The sequence below is a fragment of the Pristiophorus japonicus genome, chromosome 19, assembly GCF_044704955.1.
Source record: "Pristiophorus japonicus isolate sPriJap1 chromosome 19, sPriJap1.hap1, whole genome shotgun sequence".
NCBI lineage: Eukaryota > Metazoa > Chordata > Chondrichthyes > Pristiophoridae > Pristiophorus > Pristiophorus japonicus.
The window spans coordinates 12,459,248-12,480,143 of NC_091995.1; the positions used below are offsets into that span (position 1 = coordinate 12,459,248).

The 20,896-nt window shown below is 47.7% G+C and overlaps 1 protein-coding gene across 1 annotated transcript in view; it reads right to left on the reverse strand.

Moving 5' to 3' along the window:
- LOC139229712 (zinc-binding protein A33-like) overlaps window positions 1-15,855 on the reverse strand; it is a 31,146-nt gene extending 15,291 nt beyond the window's left edge. Inside the window, exons 1-3 of the mRNA XM_070861244.1 lie at window positions 15,307-15,855; window positions 15,124-15,219; window positions 14,798-15,031 (exon numbers count right to left, since the gene is read on the reverse strand). Coding sequence (XP_070717345.1) covers window positions 14,798-15,031; window positions 15,124-15,219; window positions 15,307-15,717 — 741 coding nt within the window. The 5' untranslated portion in view covers window positions 15,718-15,855. The remainder of the gene's footprint in view (window positions 1-14,797; window positions 15,032-15,123; window positions 15,220-15,306) is intronic.
- Between the last annotated feature and the right edge of the window lie 5,041 nt (window positions 15,856-20,896).

The window sequence follows — 20,896 nt, forward strand, 5'->3', positions numbered from 1 at the left end:
GCGGACAGCTAATGTGATTCCTATATATAAAACAGGAGATAGAACAAGTCCAGGAAACTATAGACCAATTAGCTTAACGTCGGTGGTAGGAAAGATAATCGAATCCTTAATTAAAGATGTAATAGAAAAACATCTAAACTGAAAATGTAATAAAGAGTAGTCAGCACGGATTCCAAAAGGGAAGGTCATGCTTAACCAACCTTATTGAAATCTCTAAAGAAGTAACAAAGGATAGATAAGGGTAATGTAGTAGATGTAATATATTGGGATTTCCAAAAAGCCTTCGATAAGGTAAAGCATAGTAGATTCATGATGAAGGTTAGAACATGTGGAATCAGGGACAAGTTGCAGAATGGAGAGCAAGCTGGCTACAAAACTGAAAGCAGAGAGTAGCGGTTAAAGGAAGTTACTCAGGTTGACAAATGGTGCGAAGTGATGTTCCACAAGGTTCGGTGCTGGGACAACTGCTGTTCACTATTTACATAAATGATTTAGACTCAGGAATCGTAAGTACAATTTCAAAATTTGTAGATGACACCAAATTGTGGTGAGTAATTAATACAGAGTACAGTGACAAAATACAGGAAGACATTAATAAACTTGTAGAATGGGTGTGTAATTGGCAAATTAACTTCAAAATAGGTAGTGTGAGGTAATGCATTTTGGTCGGAAGAATAAGGAGGCCACATACTCCTTGGAAAATAAGTGTCTAAATGGGGTAGAGGAACAGAGGAATCTGCAGGTACAGATACATAAATCACTCAAAATACTGACGCAGGTTAAAAAGACCATATTAAAGCAAACAAAGCACTGGAGTTAATTTCTAGAGGGATAGAATTGAAAAGCAGAGACGTTATGTTAAACTTGCATAGAAGCTTGGTTAGACCACATTTGGAGGACTGTGAACAGTTCTGGTCTCCATATTATAAAAAGGATACAGAGGCACTGGAGAAGGTGCCCAAAAGATTTACGAGAATGATATCAGAACTGAAAGGTTATATGTATCAGGAAAGATTGAACAGCCTGGGGCCCTTTCCTCTAGAAAAGGAATGACTGAGGAGTGACCTAATAGATTATGAAAGGGTTTATTAGGGTAGATGTAAAGAAGATGTTTCCACTTGCAGGAGAGACCAGAACTAAGGGCCATAAATATAAGATAGTCACTAATAAATCCACTAGAGAATTCAGAAAAAACTTTTTTACCCAAAGAGTGGTTAGAATGTGGAACTCACTACCACATGGAGCAGATGAGGCAAATAGTATAGATGCATTCATAGAATCATAGAAGTTTACAGCACGGAAGGAGGCCATTTCGGCCCATTGTGTTCATGCCGGCCAACAAGAGGCTATCCAGCCTAATCCCACTTTACAGCTCTAGGTTCATAACCCTGCAGGTTACGGCACTTCAGGTGCACATACAAGTACTTTTTAAATGTGGTGAGGGTTTCTGCCTCTACCACCCTTTCAGGCAATGAATTCCAGACCCACACAACCTTCTGTGTGAAGAAATTCCCCCTCAAATGCCCTCTAAACCTCCTACCAATTACTTTAAATTTATGCCCCCTGTTTGTTGACCCCCTCTGATTCATGTAGAATCATGTAGGGTGGAGTTAAGAAACAACAAGGGGCAGAAAACACTTGTGGGAGTAGTTTATAGGCTCCCTAACAGTAGTTGTAGTGTTGGGCAATGTATAAATCAAGAAATTAGAGGTGCATGTAACAAAGATAATACAGCTATCATGAGGAAATTTAATCTTCATATAGACTGTGCAAACCAAATATGCAGTAATAATGTGAAGGACAAGTTCATGGAATGTATGCAAGATACTTTTCTAGATCAGTATGTCGATGAATCAACCAGGGAATGGCTATTATAGATCTATTATTGTGCAACAAGAAAGGATTAATTAATAACCTTGTAATAAAGGAGTCTCTGAGGAAGAGTGGATCATACTATGATTGAATTTTATATTGAGGTTGAAAGTGATTTAGTTAATGACAAAACTAAGGTCTTAAATCTGAACAAAGAAAACTACGTAGGTACGAGGGGTGAATAGGCTAAGGTAAATTGGGAAACTAGATTAAAAAATACGATGGTAGATAAGCAATGGCAAATATTCAAAGAATTCATTCATAATTCGCAACGAATATACATTCCCTTAGGGAATAAAAACTCCAAGGGAAAAGTGGTCCAACTATGGCAAACAAGAGAAGTTAAAGATAGTATTAGATGAAAGGAAGAGGCTTATAATATTGTCAAAAAAGTAGTAAGTCTGAGGATTGGGAAGATTTTAGAATTCAGCAAAGGATAACCAAGAAATTGATAAAGAATGAGAAAAGAGAATACGAGAGTAAACTAGCAAGAGACATAAAAACAGATTGTAAAAGCTTCTATAGGTCTGTAAAAAGGAAGAGATTAGCAAGATAGGAGAAATTATAATGGGGAATAAGGAAATGGCAGAAACATTAAACACATACTTTGTATTTGTCTTCAGGTGAGAAGACACAAAAAACATTCTGGAAGTAGTGGGGAACCAAGCGTCTAGCGAGAATGAAAAACTTAAAGAAATTGGTATTAGTAAAGGAGCTAAAATTAAATAGATAAGTGATATTTATTATCTAAGGAAAACTAATTAATTAAATCAGCTGTTTGCTGAGTAGTGGCAGGGTGTGTTTTGCTAAGGTTTAGAGTTTAGTCCTACTTGACGGTTCCAAGTCTAAATAGAGTGTGCAGGTAGAGAGGGAGTGGGTGACTCCCGGTCAGAAGAGGAGGACTAGGCAGGTAGTGCAGGAGTCCCCCGAGTCCATCTCGCTCTCAAACCAGTACTCTGTTCTGAGTACCGGTGAGGGTGATGGTGTCTCTGGGGAGTGCAGCCAGAGTCAAATCCATAGCACCATGGTTAGCTCAGCTGCACGGGGGGTGGGAGAGGAAGAAGAATGGAAGAGCTATAGTGGTAGAGGATTCAATAGTCAGGGGAACAGACAGGCGTTTCTGCGGCTGCAGACATGACTCCAGGATGCTATGCTGTCTCCCTTGTGCCAGGGTCAAGAATGTTACCGAGTGGCTGCAGGGCATTCTGGGGGGAGAGGGTGAACAGCCAGAGGTCGTGGTCCATATCGGGACCAATGACATAGGTAGAAAGAGGGATGAAGTCCTGCAGGCAGAGTTTAGGGAGCTAGGAGAGAGATTAAAAAGCAGGACCTCAAAAGATATTAATCTCCACATTACTCCTGGTGCCACAAGCTAGTGAGTACAGAAATAGGAGGATAGAGTAGATGAATGGGTGGCAAGAGGGAGGGCTTTAGTTTCCTGGGGCATTGGGACCACTTCTGGGGGAGGTGGGACCTGTACAATCCGGACGGGTTGCAGCTCAACAGAGCCGGGACCAATATCCTCGTGGGGGGGGGGGGGGGGGGGGGGGGGGTTGGTGTTGGGGGGGGGTTGGTGTTGGGGAGAGTTTAAACTAGCTTGGCAGGGTGGATGGGAACCTGAGAATAGATTCAATAGGAAGGGGAGTAAAGCTGGAATTCGACAGCAAAACTGAAGAAAGTGAGTTTGAAGGACGGGAAACAAGCAGGAAAAAAGGGTAAAAAAACAAATTTAAAAGCTCTTTGTCTAAATGCACGTAGCATTGGTAACAAAATAGATGAGTTGACGGCAGAAATAGATACAAATGGATATGATCTGATAGCCATTACAGAGACGTGGTTGCAAGGTGACCAGGACTGGGAACTAAATATTCAGGGTATTTGACAATTCAGAAGGATAGTCGGAAAGGAAAAGGAGGTGATAAAGGATGGAATCACTGCAATAGTGAGAAACGATATTGGCTCAAATGATCAAGATGTTGAAACAGTTTGGGTGGAGATAAAGAATAATAAGGGGAAAAAGTCACTGGTGGGCGTCGTCTATAGGCCCCCTAACAGTAACAACTCTGTTCGTCGGAGCATTAACCAAGAAATAGTGGCGGCTTGTAAAAAGGGAACAACAATAATCATGGGTGATTTTGACCTCCTTAATGAAAGGACAAATCATGTTGGTCAGGGTAGCCTTGAGGAAGAGTTCATAGAGTGCATAAGGGATGGGTTCCTTGAGCAATATGTAACGGAACCAACCAGGGAGCAGGCTATCTTAGATCTGGTCCTGAGTAATGAGACAGGATTAATAAACAATCTCCTCGTAAAGGATCCTCTTGGAATGAGTGAGCATAGCATGGTTGAATTTCAAATTCAGATGGAGGGTGAGAAAGTTGGATCTCAGACCAGCCAACTAAGCTTAAATAAAGAAGACTACAAAGGTATGAGGGCAGGATGGTTAAAGTGGAATGCGAAAATAGATTAAAGTATAGGACGGTTGATGAACAGTGGCATACATTTAACAAGATATTTCATAACTCTCAAGAAAAATATATTCCAGTGAGGAGGAAAGGGTGTAAAAGAAAAGATAGCCATCCGTGGCTAACTAAAGAAATAAAGGATGGTATCCAAAGACAAGGGCATACAAAGTGGCTAAAACTACTGAGAGGACAGAAGATTGGGAAGCTTATAAAAGCCAGCAAAAAATGACAAAAAAAATGATTAAGCAAGGGAAGATAGCCTATGAAAGTAAACTAGCACGAAATATAAAAACAGATAGCAATAGTTTCTACAGGTATATAAAAAGGAAAAGAGTGGCTAAAGTAAATGTTGGTCCCTTAGAGGACAAAACCGGTGAATTAGTGATGGGGAACATGGAGATGGCAGAAACTCTGAACAAATATTTTGTATCAGTCTTTACTGTAGAGGACACTAAAAATATCGCAACAGTGGATAGTCAAGGGGCTATGGGAGGGAGGAACTTAACACAATCACAACACTAAGGAGGTGGTACTCAGTAAGATAGTGGGACTAAAGGCGGATAAATCCCCTGGACCTGATGGCTTGCATTCTAGAGTCTTAAGAGAAGTAGCGGCAGGGATAGTGGATGCATTGTTTGTAATTTAACAAAATTACTTGGATTCTGGGGAGGACCCAGCAGATTGGAAAACTGCAAATGTAACGCCCCTATTTAAAAAAGGAGGCAGACAAAAAGCAGGAAACCATAGACCAGTTTGCCCAACATCTGTGGTTGGGAAAATGTTGGAGTTAGCATAATTCAATCAGGCAGAGTCAGCATGGATTTATGAAGGGGAAGTCATGTTTGACAAATTTGTTGGAATTCTTTGAGGATGTAACGAACAGGGTGGATAAAGGGGAACCAGTGGATGTGGTGTACTTGGACTTCCAGAAGGCATTTGACAAGGTGTCACATAAAAGGTTACTATACAAGATAAAAGTTCATGGGGTTCGGGGAAATATTAGCATGGATAGAGGATTGGCTAACAAACAGAAAACAGAGTTAGGCTAAATGGTTCATTCTCGGGTTGGCAATCAGTAACTAGTGGAGTGCCGCAGGGATCAGTGCTGGGAGCCCAACTATTTACAATCTATATTAACGACTTGGATGAAGAGACCGAGTATAATGTAGCTAAGTTTGCTGACCATACAAAGATGTGAGGAAAAGCAATGTGTGAAGAGGGCACAAAAAAATGTGCAAAAGGACATAGACAGACTAAGTGAGTGGGCAAAAATTTGGCAGATGGAGTATAATGTTGGAAATTGTGAGGTTATGCACTTGGGAATATAAAAGCAGGGAAGTCATGCTACAGTTATACAGGGTATTGGTGAGGCCACACCTGGAATACTGCATACAGTTTTGGTTTCCAAATTTAAGAAAGGATATACTTGCTTTGAGGCAGTTCAGAGAAGGGTCACTAGGTTGATTCCGGAGATGAGGGGGTTGACTTTTGAGGAAAGGTTGAGTAGATTGGGGCTCTACTCATTGAAATTCAGAAGAATAAGAGGTGATCTTATCGAAACATATAAGATTATGAGGGGGCTTGACAAGCTGGATGCAGAGAGGATGTTTCCACTGATAGGGGAGACTAGAACTAGAGGGCAGAATTTTAGAATAAGGGGCCGCCCATTTAAAACAGAGATGAGGAGGAATTTCTTCTCTCAGAGGGCTGTAAATCTGTGGAATTCGCTGCCTCAGAGAGCTGTGGAATAAATTTAAGACAGAGATAAGACAGTTTCTTAACCGATAAGGGAATAAGGGGTTATGGGGAGCGGGCAGGGAAGTGGATCTGAGTCCATGATTGTATTAAATGGCGGAGCAGGCTCAAGGGGCCATATGGCCTACTGCTGCTCCTATTTCTTATGTTCTTATGTTCTTATTAGTACTAGAGAAATTAACGTGACTAAAAGTCACCAAATCCCCTGGACCTGATGGCCTACATCCTAAGGATTTAAAAGAGATGGCTACAGTGAGAGTGAATGCATTGAGTTTGATCTTCCAGAATTCCCTAGATTCTAGAACGGTCCCAGTAGATTGGAAGCTAGCCAATATAGCCCTGCTATTCAAGAAAGGAGGGTGAGAGAAAACAGGGAACTATAGGCTAGTTAGCCTGACATCAGTAATAGGGAAAATGCTGGAATGTATTATAAGGAACGTAGTAACAAGGCACTTAGAAACTCATAATATGACTGGGTAGAGTCAACATGGATTTATGAAAGGGAAATTCTGTTTGACAAATCTGTTAAGAGTTTTTTGAGGTTGTAACTAGCAGAGTAGGCAAGGGGAAACCCAGTGAAAGTAGTGCATTTCGACTTTCAAAAAACATTTGAAAAGTTGCCACACAAGAGGTTATTACATAATATTAGGATTCATGGGATTGGGGGTAATATATTCGCATCGATTGAGGATTGGTTTATTGGACAGAAAACAGAGTGTAGGAATAAACAAGTCACTTTCAGGTTGGCAGGCTGTAACTAGTGGGGTACCGCAAGGATCAGTGCTTGGGCCTCAGCTATTTACAATCTCTATCAATGACTCCAAAGTGTAATGTATCCAAATTTGTTGACGATACAAAGTTAGGTGGGAAAGTAAGCTGTGAGGAGGATGCAAAGATGCTGTAAAGGGATATAAGCAGATTAAGTGAATGAGAAGAACGCGGCAGATGGAATTGTGGCCCCTATTTTCCACTTGCTGGATTTTTGGTGCCAGCACATGTTAACATGATTTTTTTTGTTCGTTTGCGCCAGAAAAAGAAAATCGGGACTTTAGCCAAATAAATATGTGAAGTTAGTCGGGAGGCAGAGCTTCAAGTCAGCGCTAAAAACTCTCGAAAAAGCTGAAGTTGCCAGGGCAACCAGAGACGCTAAAGCCCGCTCCCCCGAAAGGACTGCTAACCCACTGCTGCCGAAAGGGCCACAAAGAACCTCTCCCCCTGGCTGGACCTGCTCCCCCCCGGCCCCCGCTGTACCCACTGCCACTGCTCCCCCCCAGTTGGACCCGCGGCCACCGCTACCCCCCCCCCCCACCCCCGGTTGGACCTGCGGCAATCCCGGGCCGAATGGCCCTCCTGTTCCCGAACTTTAACTCGGGGAGGGTGGGGCCATTCGGCTCAGGATTGCAGTGGATCCAGCGGCGGGGGGCGGGGGCGCGGGGAGAAGTCCTATGGCCTGGGATTGCAGCAGGGGGAGATTTTCAGCCCAGAAATCTTCTTCCCTTGCTCCAAAGAGAATTCCCTATGAAAATAAAGTATTTTATTTTGTATTCTTATTGCCTCGCTCCTGTCCTTTTGTGCGCCACGCCAATTCCTTAACTTAACAGATGTGTTTTTATTGCGGTGCTTTTGGTCAGTGTGCGCCACACTGAAAAAGATTGTGGACGGCCAAAATCGGTTCAAGGGCCAAAAAGAGCGCGGAAATCAGCTTTCAACCAGACCTCAGCCAAAAAATCTTGTGGACAAAAAAAACAGCGCTGACAGTCGCCACTAGCATACAAACTTTGAGCAAAATTGCAAAATCATGGTTGCTCCAAAAAAAATCAGCAGACGCCAAAAAAACAGCACCCAACAGTGGCGAAAATAGAGTGCATAAAGTGGAGAAAAGTGAGTTATCTGCTTGGGTAGGAAAAATAGAAAAGCAGAATATTTTTTAAATGGTGAGAGATTGGGAAATGTTGGTGTTCAGAGGGACCTGCGTGTCCTTGTTAACATGCAGGTACAGCAAGCAATGAGGAAAGTAAATGGTATGTTTGTCTTTATTACAAAAGGACTGGAGTATAGAGTAAAAGGGGTGGAAATTGCCCCTTCCCTTAAGACCTATTACTGCCGGAAATCAGCGGCCATGCTGCGGAGTGCAGTGACTGCCGATTTTTTATATAATGGCTGCCAATTTGAAAATTCCACTCCTGCGGTATCCCGGCAGTGACCCTTCCCCCCCCCCCGCCCTACCGTTCCACTGCTGCCAATCCATCCTAAGTGCGTCATCAGATCGTGCAATGCCGATGTTGCACCAACCCCCCCGCCGATGGCAAAATTCCACGGAAAAAATCATGCCCTCCGCCGAGCGGTGCCAAAGGCTGCTTTTCTCTGCAAGTGCAATGAGGCTGTAGTCCCTGTAAAATGGCGGTGCGGCTCCCATTAAAAGAGAGGACCTATTGCCGCTGCCGTCATTTTTTTTTTGTCGGCAGTCTGCCATGTCGGGTCGACAATTATGCCCCCCCCCCCACCTCCCCGGGTTCGGCCAGGCCGCCAACAGGCAGCATGGTACCCCCTCCCCCTCTTGAGTGCCAGGCTGCTGGTCCGGCCGAAACCCTCCCTGGTGGCCCAAAAGACCGAACTTAAAAAAATCACGCAGGCTCTCCTCTTTAGGTGAAGGGGAGAGCCGTGGTGACGCGGCGCCGTGATGACATCATCAGCGCTACAGCGGCAGCCATTTCACCCGCCCCCAACTTCTGTGTCTCTAGAATCTGAACTTTCGCTTACCACCCCACTTCCACCCCCACTTTGACCGAATTCTGGTCCGCCAAAAAAAAAGACGATCTTAAATGCGCGACGAAATGTAAAGACTTGCGCATGAGCAGATGTTGACCAGGACTAAACAGTGGCATCCATCTAGTTTTGCCTGGAGTGAGAGAGACGCGGTCGGTGGGATGGGTGAAAGGGGGATGCGGAGAGGGAGGGAGATGGGAGAGAGGGAGACCCGGGGGGCGGGGAGCGGTGGGGGGAGAGAGAGCGACGTGAGGGGTGGGAGGGGGGGGGGAAGAGAGAGAGGTTGGGGGGGGGGGAGAGAGAGAGATGGGGGGAAGAGAAAGAGAGCGGGATGTGGGGGGGGGGCAGAGAGAGAAATGGGGGAGAGAGAGATGGGGACGAGGGAGAGGAGATGGGGGAGGTGGCAGAGAGAGAGAGACGGGGGGGTGGGGGAGAGAGACGGGGGGTGGGGGAGAGAGACGGGGGGTGAGAGAGAGAGACGGGGGGTGAGAGAGAGACGGGGGGTGAGAGAGAGACGGGGGGTGAGAGAGAGACGGGGGGTGAGAGAGAGACGGGGGGTGAGAGAGAGAGACGGGGGGTGAGAGAGAGACGGGGGGTGAGAGAGAGACGGGGGGTGAGAGAGAGACAGGGGGTGAGAGAGAGACGGGGGTGAGAGAGAGATGGGGGTGAGAGAGAGACGGGGGGGTGAGAGAGGGAGAGACGGGGGGGGGTGGTGAGAGAGAGAGACGGGGGGGTGAGAGAGAGAGACGGAGGGTGAAAGAGAGAGACGGAGGGTGAAAGAGAGAGATGGAGGGTGCGAGAGAGAGACGGAGGGTGAGAGAGAGAGATGGGTGGTGAGAGAGAGAGAGAGAGACGGGGGAGCGGGTGAGAGAGATGGGGGGCAGGGTGAGAAGTGAGAGACGGGGGGGGGGGGGGGGAGGGTGAGAGAGAGAGATGGGAGGGTTGAGGGTGAGAGAGACGGGAGGGAAGGCAGAGAGATGGGGACAGAGACTGGGAGAGAGAGCGAGACGGGGGAGAGAGAGAGACGGGGGGAGAGAGAGAGAGAGAGAGACGGGGGGAGAGAGAGAGACACGGGGGGAGAGAGAGAGACGGGGGAAGAGAGAGAGACGGGGGGAGAGAGAGAGATGGGCGGGAGAGAGAGAGATGGGGGGAGAGAGAGAGAGACGGGGGGAGAGAGAGAGAGACGGGGGGAGAGAGAGAGATGGGGGGAGAGAGAGAGACGGGGCGAGAGAGAGAGACGGGGCGAGAGAGAGATGGGGGGAGAGAGAGATGGGGGGAGAGAGAGATGGGGGGAGAGAGACGGGGGGAGAGAGAGAGACGGGGGAGAGAGAGAGACGGGGGGGAGAGAGAGACGGGGGGGAGAGAGAGACGGGGGGAGAGAGAGAGACGGGGGGAGAGAGAGAGAGACGGGGGGAGAGAGAGAGACGGGGGGAGAGAGAGAGACGGGGGGAGAGAGAGAGACGGGGCGAGAGAGAGAGACGGGGGGAGAGAGAGAGAGAGACAGGGGCGGGGGAAAGAGATGGGGGGGGAAAGAGTGAGAAACAGGGAGGGAGGGAGAGACGGGGAGTAGAGAGGGGGGGAGAGATAGAGATGAGGAGGGAGGGAGAGAGAGAGATGGGGGAGGAAGAATTGGGAAGGGGGGAGAGAGGGCGGGTCGGGGAGAGATGGGGGTGTGCTAGAGATGGGGGTTTGGAGAGAGAGACTGGGGGGGGGGAGAGAGAGAGAGAGAGAGAGAGAGAGAGAGAGAGAGAGAGATAGAGACGGGGGGGTAGGGAGAGAGAGAGACGGGGTGAGACTGTGGAAGGAGGGGGAGACACACACACACACACACACACACACACATACACAGTGACACACACACAGACTCACACCCATCATCATAGGCGGTCCCTTGAACGAGGATGACTTGCTTCCACAAGAGTTCACAGGTGTTCCAGTCCTGAACTCCAATTGAGGGGGTGGAAGATGCCTGTGCGTGGATTTTTTTAACGTGTGATGACCGTTGCACATCAGCCACCACACGGGCTTGACAGAGCTAGGTCTTGGTCCACTGGCAAGGATTAACCAGGACGACTGAAGATCAACTCTGCTGCATGGACCTCGGGCGCACACATATCGCAGTGTGGGCTGGCCCGTGCTGCCCCTGGGCCCTCGGCTCTTCTGGAACCCGTACCCTCATCTGTCGCACTTCCTCCACAATCTCTCAACACTCCTCCGCCATAAACATTCACCTCATCTCGCCATTCATTCGCCCCGACCTTCCCATTCCTCTGTACCTGGGCCCTGCCGATGTTCCTGCCAATGCTCCAAAACGGCGACCAGGGTTTTGATGATGTCATCCAGTCGCCCAACTCAAAATCATCACATACTTGGAGCAGCTTGCGCTGGAGGTTGAAGTGGCATGCCGTTCCAGAACTTTTATAGCTCGACCTACGGAGCTGTTCCCTCATAGGTCGAAGGCGGCCACAATATCCCAGGTCCGCCGCTCCAGCTCTTTTATAGCCCGACCTGCGGGGCTGTTCTCTCTCAGGTCGGGGGGGCCACGACTGATACACACACACAGACTGTGACGCACACACACACACACACAGACTGGGGAGAGAGGGGGGAGAGAGACAAGGAAGGGAGGGCAATGGAGAGAGAGCCGGGGGGCGGGTCATTGGGGAGAGAGCCGGGGGAGGGGGGTGTTGGCGCAGGGGTTTGTCATTGGAAGGGGAGCATCTATGAAGGTCCTGGGAATGCTGAGTGACTCCTGTGTCCTGTCCCTCGCCCTTTGCTCTACTCTCTGTGCCTGTGCCCTATGCCCTTCCCTGTGCCCTATGCTCTGCCCTGTGCCCTATGCTCTGTGCCCCGCCCCCTATGCTCTGTACCCTGCCCTGTGCCCTATGCTCTATGCCCTGCCCTATGCCCTGCCCTGTGCCCTGTGTCCTGCTCCCTTTGCCCTGTCCTGTGCCCTCCCATCGTCTCCCCCTCCCCCATCCTGTCTGCCTCCCTCCCTTCGTGTCTGCCCCCCTCCAGTCCCGTCAGCCCCCCTCCCCATGTCACGTCTGTGTGCCCTCCCCCCATGTCTGCCCCTCGCCCCTCCCCCTCACCATGTCGTGTCTGCATCGCTTCCCGTCCCGTCTGCCCCCCCCTCCCCAGGTTGTGTCCGTCTTCTCCCCCATCCCGGCCACCCCTCGCCCGCTCCCCATGCCATGTCTGCCTCTCCCCCTGTTGCGTCTCCCCCCCTCCCTCCTGTCTGCCCCTCCCCACGTCGTGTCTGCCCTTCCCCCCCCGTTGTGTCTGCCTCCCTCCCCCCCCGTCGAGTCTGCCTCCCTCCCCCCCCCCCCGTGTCTGCCCCCCGCTCCCCCCCATTGTGTCTGCCCCCTTCCCCCGCCGTGTCTACCCCCGCTCCCCCCCATCGTGTCTACCCCCTCCCCCCATTGTGTCTGCCCCCCTCCCCCCATCGTGTCTGCCTCTCCTCCCCCCCATCGTGTCTGCCCCTCCTCCCCCCCCCCCATCGTGTCTGCCCCTCCTCCCCCCCCCCCATCGTGTCCACCCCTGCTCCCCCCCCCCATTGTGTCTGCCGCTGCTAGCCTCCCATCGTGTCTGCCCCTGCTCTCCCCACCCCACCCCGGCATGTCTTCCTGGCTCTCCCCCCTACCCGACCCCAAAGCTGTCTTTTTGTACACATGCACAAATCTATTCAACGCAGTCGCAGGGTGTGACGCCTTTGGACCGAACGACCCGGAAGCGTTCTGTGCATGCGCTGCGCAGAAAGCCACTGCACAGCATTTAGTCATTGTCGACAAACACTCCGGGAAAAAAAAGCCAAAGAGCGGAATTTAGTTCAAGGAACTACTGCATCCACCGTACCGGTAAAATCAACTGAAACGGGTTGGTGCACCCCATTTCCAGCGGTGGGCAATTTCGGCCCCAAGAAATCTTACTAAAATTATACAGGGCCTTAGTGACACCACACCTCGAGTAATGTGTACAGTTTTGGTCTCCTTACTTACGGCAGGATATACCTTAGAGGGAGTGCAGCAAAGGTTGACCAGACTGATTCCTGGAATGAAGAGATTGTCTTATGAGCAGAGATTGATGAAAGTAGGCCTTATTCCTTAGAGTTTAGAAGAATGAGAGGTGATCTCATTGAATCATATAAAATACTTAAGGGGCTTGACAGGGTAGTTGCTGGGAGGATGTTTCCTCTGGCTGGGGAGTCTAGAACCAAGGGTCACAGTCTCAGAATAAGTGGTTGGCCATTTAGGAATGAGATGGGGAGAAATTTCTTCACTCAAAGGGTGGTGAATCTTTGGAATTCTTTACCCCAGAGGGCTGTGGATGCTCTGTCACTGAGTATATTCAAGACAGAGATCGATAGATTTTTGGATAATAAGGGAATCAAGAGATATGGGGACAGTGCGGGAAGTGGAGTTGAGGTAGAAGATCAGCCGTGATCTTAGTGAATGGCAGAGCAGGCTCGAAGAACTGAATGGCCTACACATGCTCCTATTTCTTATATTCTTATAATCAAGGGGAAACTAGATAAGCACGAGGGAGAAAGCAATAGAAGGATAAGCCGAGAAGGTTAGATGAACTAGGGTGGGAGGAGTCTCGTGTAGAGCATCAAGAGAAGCATGGTCCAGTTAGGCTGAGTGGCCTGTTTCTGGGCTGTAAAATTCTATATAATTCTATGTACAATATATTTGAAAACCAGACAACAGAAATTACATCAAAGTTGTTAAATGCAGAAGAAAGAAACAGGATATAGTTGAAAAATCTGATTTGTGTTAACAGGTACTGGAAATCAACATCAGTCCCACGAACAGGCACCGTAGCCAGAGTTTTAATCGGGAGACAAATTGGGAGCGGTGTGCTAGGAAGCGGACGTGAGAGTCGAGAGAATGGGTTTACCGCAGGTCCTGCTGAATTTAACAGGTGTGGGAGGAAAGCATCAGGATCAAAGGATCGTGGGAGGGGGTGGGGTAAGGAAAAGTAGATTGAGGTCGGAGCATCGGTGGGGGCAGGGTGGTGGGGGAAAGAGAGCATTGAGATTGGAGGATCGGAGGTGGGGGGGCGGGAGAGATGTTCAGGGTCGGAGCATCGGTGGGGGGGGAAGGAAGAGAAGATGGGAGCCGGTGCACCGGGGGAGGGAGAGGGAAGCACGGGGCCAGAGGATTAGGGGTGGGAAGATGATCGGAGGCCTCGTGGGGGAGGGTCTCTGATCACGGGGGTGGGTGAGGGTGACAGTCCTCACCTTATTTTAGCTGATGGGTTCTCCAAGGCCTGCCATAGTTAAATTTGAAATGCTGGATAAATCGGAGGCACACCAGCCTCATTATAATATTTAAATGGTCGACCCTATGCCTGGGAGTGGGTTGGCTGTCCATTCCATCCCACCTCCATTAAAACCGAAGGTCAGTGGGTTACAGGTGCCTTCGGGTTGGCTTCAGTTATTTAAAGCTCTTTAACCTCTCACCTGATCCCAACCCGCCCATTTATTGGGGTTAAAATTCCCCCCCCCCCCCCCCCGTGACTCTCACACCCACCGTACCAGACACTACATGTAACTGTAACTGGATTGTAATGTGAGTGGCGGGAGAATATTAAACTTGGGCAACACAGGAATAATTACAAGCTAAGTGTCAATATCACAATAACTCATTCCCAGGGAGGTTGCAGGTATTCCCAGGATACTATAAATATTGGTGGGTGTTGGTTCGGTGACAGATCCACCCCAGAATAGACAAAGCAATTGATCGGTTTAAATCTGTTCTGAATTATTGGGGAAATGCTGCATTTATTTCAAAATTATCTCCCATCATTTTGTGTCATTTTTTTTTGTCCTATAATACTCTTGAAGCACCTTGGGACGTTTTACTGTGTTAAAGGTGCAATATAAATACAAGTTATTGACAGCACTTTCACTGAACTAAACTGAAATATAATCTCACCTTCAGAAATATCAGTCCGTCTTTTTGCTCCATCTGTTTTTGCAGCTTTGAGAGTTTCTCCTGAACAGAATTTAAATTCTCTTGAATCTCTCGAAGATTTTTCTCCATTGTTTCCACAATCTTCCCCTCTTGTTCCCTGAGATCTCGGATTAAACGCTGCTCTTTCTCAGTGAGAATCTGGTGCATTTTAGCGAACTCGGATGTGATGTGTGTCTGCAGACTGCTCGACTGTTCCTACCAAATGAAATGTGAAACTAATTAATGTACCGCGATAGAGGGAACAAAACTAACCGAGCTCCCAGAAAATCAGCTCAGGGTGAACTTACCTTTATTTCGGATATCTTCTGTTTCTGCTGTCGCTCAGTTTCTAGAACCGCCGATTTCTTCTCTGTGAGGGAATCTAAGGAAGATTTCACCCGACCCTGGGTTTGGAAGAGAAAATCACAGAATAAAATTGTTAGACCATGAAAACGTGATAAAATAATGTGATCAAATCTGTTTCCTTTTACCTTGTAGATTTTAACAGCTTCTTTAATGGGTATGCAGCGGTGCTCTCTGTGTTCCCGCGAATCTGTACAAGTGTAACAGATCAGTTTCTTGTCAGTTTCACAAAACAGCTTCAGTTCGTCCTGATGTCTCATACAGTGAAGTTTACTTTGCTTCTCTTTCGGATGCAAGTTTAATTTTCGTGCTTTCTCCGCCAGACTCGCTAAGGCCCAACTGGCTCTGAGGTTTCTTTCTGGAAACTCCTCTCTGCATTCCGGGCAGGACTTTGTCTCCTTCTTTCCCCAACACTGTGAGATACAGGAGCGGCAGAAGTTGTGCCCACACTCCAGTGAAACCGGATCGGTGAAGAAATCCAGACAAATGGAGCAATTTAAATCTTCTGTGAAATGTTCTGCTTGCTCTCTGGAAGCCATGTTTGCTCAGCACTTCCTGTTTCAAACCGCTCTCACTCTCAGTTTCAATATTACTGAGCTGCCCAACACCCTCAGTTCAGCGATTTGCTGATGAAGTTCACTACAATACTCGGGGAATTATTATATATTAGTCTATGTTCCGTCCTCTATTGCGCGGGGAGCCAAATCAGTGTAAAAGATAAACAAGGTTAGAGGGTGGAGAGTAAAGGTTCATGCAGTGGGTGGAGAGAGAGGTAGGAGACTCAGATAGGCGGGGATTATTGCACTTTGCTTCAGGCCGAACTCGCTGCCGAATAAAATAGATTTGGTGAAACTCGGGGCTAATAGATAGTTCCGCAAACGGAATCGTGTTATTGATTGTAGCCACTCATTCTAAAACACAAAATGCCACACATGTCAAGGAGCTGTCTGGAACCCAAGACCAGTTTCAGTGCGTCCTGATTCAAACTGCTGGTGTCCTGTTGCAGTCGGTACCCAGTCTTTGAGTCCCTGTAAGTGCTATTCACATCTGGATGAAACAATGTCGCATTTAAAAAGAGAAAAGACCGTCTGTGATGTTTCCGGGTGCACCCACCGTCGGACTGAGAGACAAACCGGCATTTTACTCCAGGTGCGAAAACGGACAGGGAAAAGGAGGAAGGGTGAGGAGAGATGAACGCTGATCTGAAAGAAATTGATCTGTTGTATGCAATGCTATCATGCAAAATGTCCCATCCCTGTCAACAGACCCAACCTTGGGCAGATTTTCGTCTTTACCATCAGGCATCACCTGGCGGGAACTCGGGGATCAGAAAGGAAACATCTGGTAGGGCGGATCACACACTGGTAACAGACTCCCAAATTAATCTCTGTTGAACTGAATATTAGTATTAGGCAGTCCCTCCTATCGAGGATGACCCGCTTCCACACCAAAAAGGGATGAGTTCACAGGTGTTTCAATGAGGGACCTGACATTCTCGGTCCCGAACTACATATTGAAGGGTGGAAGATGCCTGTGCATGGATTCTTTTAACATGGGGTGGCCGTTGCACACCAGCCACCACACGGGCTTGACAGAGCTAGGTCTTGATCCAATGGCAAGGGTTAACCAAGACGACTGGAGACCAGCTCTGCTGCACGGACCTAGTGCACACACATGCTCCTTCACCATACAGGAGGGCGGGTATCACTGCAGCCCTGTAGACCATGAGCTTGGTGCCAGATTTGGGGGCCAGATCTTCGAACACTCTTCCTCAGGCAGCATTGAATGAATGGAAGGAAACTCGGGCAGGTTCTGCTATCCGCCTATGATTCTCTGTGCTACAATTTCATTTCAGTGCTCTGCCCAAGCAACTCTTAACCACCCAGGCGATAAAGATTAAAATCTACTTCATTGTATTCTGGAACATACTTTCACCCAGTGTTTATACTATGGGGAGTGGCCAACTATATCTGGGAAACGTGGACCCACAATAAATTCAATGGATGGCGTGTACCCGTAGAGCAAGTGCTCATTGCGCTCCCTCTCCCAATCACTCTTCCCCCTCCATTGCCTTTAGGGACTGACCAAATGTGCTGGTGAGTTCAACGCTGGAGCCAGCCAACATAAAGAAGGTCGCACCTGCCCACCCGCCAGCCGTGAGCGACCAGTAACTTGTATTTATATAGCTCCTTTAACGTAGTACAACGTCCCAATGCGCTTCACAGAAATATTATGACAAAAAAATTGACACAGAGCCATATAAGGAGAAATTACACCAGATGACCAAAAGCTTGGTCTTAAGGAGCATCTTAAAGGAGGAAAGAGAGATGGAGAGGTTTAGGCAGGGAACAGTCAGGGAGGGATAGATAGAAAAGGAAAAGGGGGAGAAAAAAGTGGAAACAGAAATGAATGGCTTGGTTCCGGAGCGGCAGCCACATTGTGCACATGAATGGACACAGGGAAAAACTCAGGTTACATAAGCCTGATTATCGAAACGTATAAGATTATGAGGAGGCTTGACAGGGTGGATGCAGAGAGGACGTTTTCACTGATAGTGGAGACTAGAACTAGGGGGCATAGTCTTAGAATAAGGGGCCGCCCATTTAAAACTGAGATGAGGAGGAATTTCTTCTCTCAGAGGGTTGTAATTCTGTGGAATTGGCTGCCTCAAAGAGCTGTGTAAGCTGGGTCATTGAATAAATTTAAGACAGCGATAGACAATTTCTTAACCAATAAGGGAATAAGGGGTTATGGGGAGCGGGCAGGGAAGTGGACCTGAATTCATGATCAGATCAGCCATGATCGTATTAAATGGCGGAGCAGGCTCGAGGGGCCGTATGGCCTACTCCTGCTCCGACTTCTTCTGTTCTTATGTTCTTATATAGTATTAGTGGGATACATATTTCAGCCTCAAGCTATTGGCTCAGCACCACTGAGATGGAAAATTTCTTTCAGATTTGTTCTGTGAAACCTGGCAACTTTCCCAACTGCCTAAAACATAGCCTGTTCACAATATCCAGGCTACGTTTTAGGTAGTTGGGAAAGTTTCCAGGTCACGGTGAAGTTAGAATTCCTCCTCTGACTGCTGGAATTAAGAGTTTATTGTAACTTAACATCACAGTCGAGAACCTTTTGCTGATCTACAGGAAACTACTTAAGAGGGAGAGAGAGGGAGGGAAGGAAACATTCTCTATAAATGAAAGTGCAGAAATTAAACCAACAACAGAAACATAGAAACATAGAAAATAGGTGCAGGAGCAGGCCATCCGGCCCTTCGAGCCTGCACCACCATTCAATAAGATCATGGCTGATCATTCCTTCAGTACCCCGTTCCTGCTTTCTCTCCATACCCCTTGATCCCTTAAGCCGCAAGGGCCATATCTAACTCCCTCTTGGCTATATCTAACAAACTGGCATCAACAACTCTCTGCGGTAGGGAATTCCATAGGTTAACAACTCTCTGAGTGAAGACTTTCCTCCTCAGCTCAGTCCTAAATGGCTTACCCCTTATTCTAAGACTGTGTCCCCTGGTTCTGGACTTCCCCAACATCGGGAATATTCTTCCTGCATCTAACCTGTCCAGCCCTGTCAGAATGTTTCTATGAGATCCCCTCTCATCCTTCTAAACTCCAATGAATACAGGCCCAGTCGATCCAATCTCTCCTCATATGACAGCCCTGCCATCCTAGGAATCAATCTGGTGAACCTCCGCTGCACTCCCTCAATAGCAAGAATGTCCTTCCTCAGATTAGGAGACCAAAACTGAACACAATATTCTAGGTGGGGCCTCACCAAGGCACTGTACAACTGCAGTAAGACTTCCCTGCTCCTATACTCAAATCCTCTTGCTATGAAGGCCAATGTACCACTTGCCTTCTTCACCGCCTGTTGTACCTGCATGCCAACCTTTAATGACTGATGAATCATGACACCCAGGTCTCGCTGCACCTCCCCTTTTCCTAATCTGCCGCCATTCAGATAATATTCTGCCTTCGTGTTTTTGCCCCCAAAGTGGATAACCTCACATTTATCCACATTATACTGCATCTGCCATGTATTTACCCACTTGCCTAACCTGTCCAAATCACCCTGCAGCCTCTTAGCGTCCTCCTCACAGCTCACACCGCCACCCAGTTTAGTGTCATCTGCAAACTTGGAGGTTTTACACTCAATTCCATCATCCAAATCATTAATATATATTGTAAAGAGCTGGGGTCCCAGCACTGAGCCCTGCGGCACTCCACTAGTCACTGCCTGCCATTCTGAAAAGGACCCTTTAATCCCGACTCTCTGCTTCCTGTCTGCCAACCAGTTCTCTATCCACATCAGTACATTACCCCTAATACCATGTGCTTTGATTTTGCACACCAATCTCTTGTGTGAAAGCCTTTTGAAAGTCCAAATACACCATATCCACTAGTTCTCCCCTGTCCACTCTACCGGTTACATCCTCAAAGAATTCCAGAAGATTTGTCAAGCATGATTTCCCCTTCATAAATCCATGCTGACTTGGACCAATCCTATCACTGCTTTCCAAATGTGCTGCTATTTCATCCTTAATGATTGATTCCAACATTTTCCCCACTACTGATGTCAGGCTAACTGGTCTATAATTACCCGTTTTCTCTCTCCCTCCTTTTTTAAAAAGTGGTGTTACATTAGCAACCCTCCAGTCCATAGGAACTGATCCAGAGTCGATAGACTGTTGGAAAATTATCACCAATACATCCACTATTTCTAGGGCCACTTCCTTAAGTACTCTGGGATGTAGACTATCAGGCCCTGGGGATTTATCGGCCTTCAATCCCATCAATTTCACTAACACAATTTCCCGCCTAATAAGGATATCCTTCAGTTCCTCCTTCTCACTAAACCTTCGGACCCGTAGTACATCGGGAAGATTATTTGTGTCTTCCTTTGTGAAGACAGAACCAAAGTACTTGTTCAATTGGTCTGCCATTTCTTTGTCCCCCAATATAAATTCATCCGAATCCAACTGCAAGAGAGCAACGTATATTGGCCTGTAGGAAAAGGTTTAGAGACAGGATGTAGGGGTAGGGGTGGTACTTCCCTTTAATTGATTGCACTCTCTGACCCTTCATACACTTTGGTATAAAATGTAGCCACTTCCAGTTCAGTTGGGTTGCTAACGCTGCAGGTTTGTCCTGGAGTCTCCAGGAATTAAAAATGAATCTAATGGACATTGCTGCGCTCAAACTCGAGATAAATGGCATTGGAAAAATTGTGATTTTTCTGCCAAATGTCTTTGAAGATTTTTATTTATTCGTTACAAAAATGTTGGAGATGGGAATAAAGGTTGTTTGACTGGGCTGGGTGGTTGGAGTCATGTAATGAATCCTCCAGCAATGTATTCAATCATAGTTGGCAACCCAAAGTTCAGACCAGCTAGAAGAGAAATGTTAAACTATTTTTGAGGCTGTATCTGATATTTGCTCCTGCTTTATACTGTGATGTCTAGGTAACATAAGCATAGTCAATGTGGCTGCAGGGACTGGTTTCCATCATCCCGAGAGGGGTCAGAGAGGAATTATCCAGATCTCCTCTCCACTCCCCCCCGCCCACGCGCCCCCCCCCCCCCAACCTTTGGCCCTGTTTTTTGCCTCTCCTCGGAGGTTACATGAATACTGGGAGGTGGAGAGGAAGTGTCTAGCGATGATGTTGTAAACATAATGGGGATAATTTTAACCTGACTTGCCG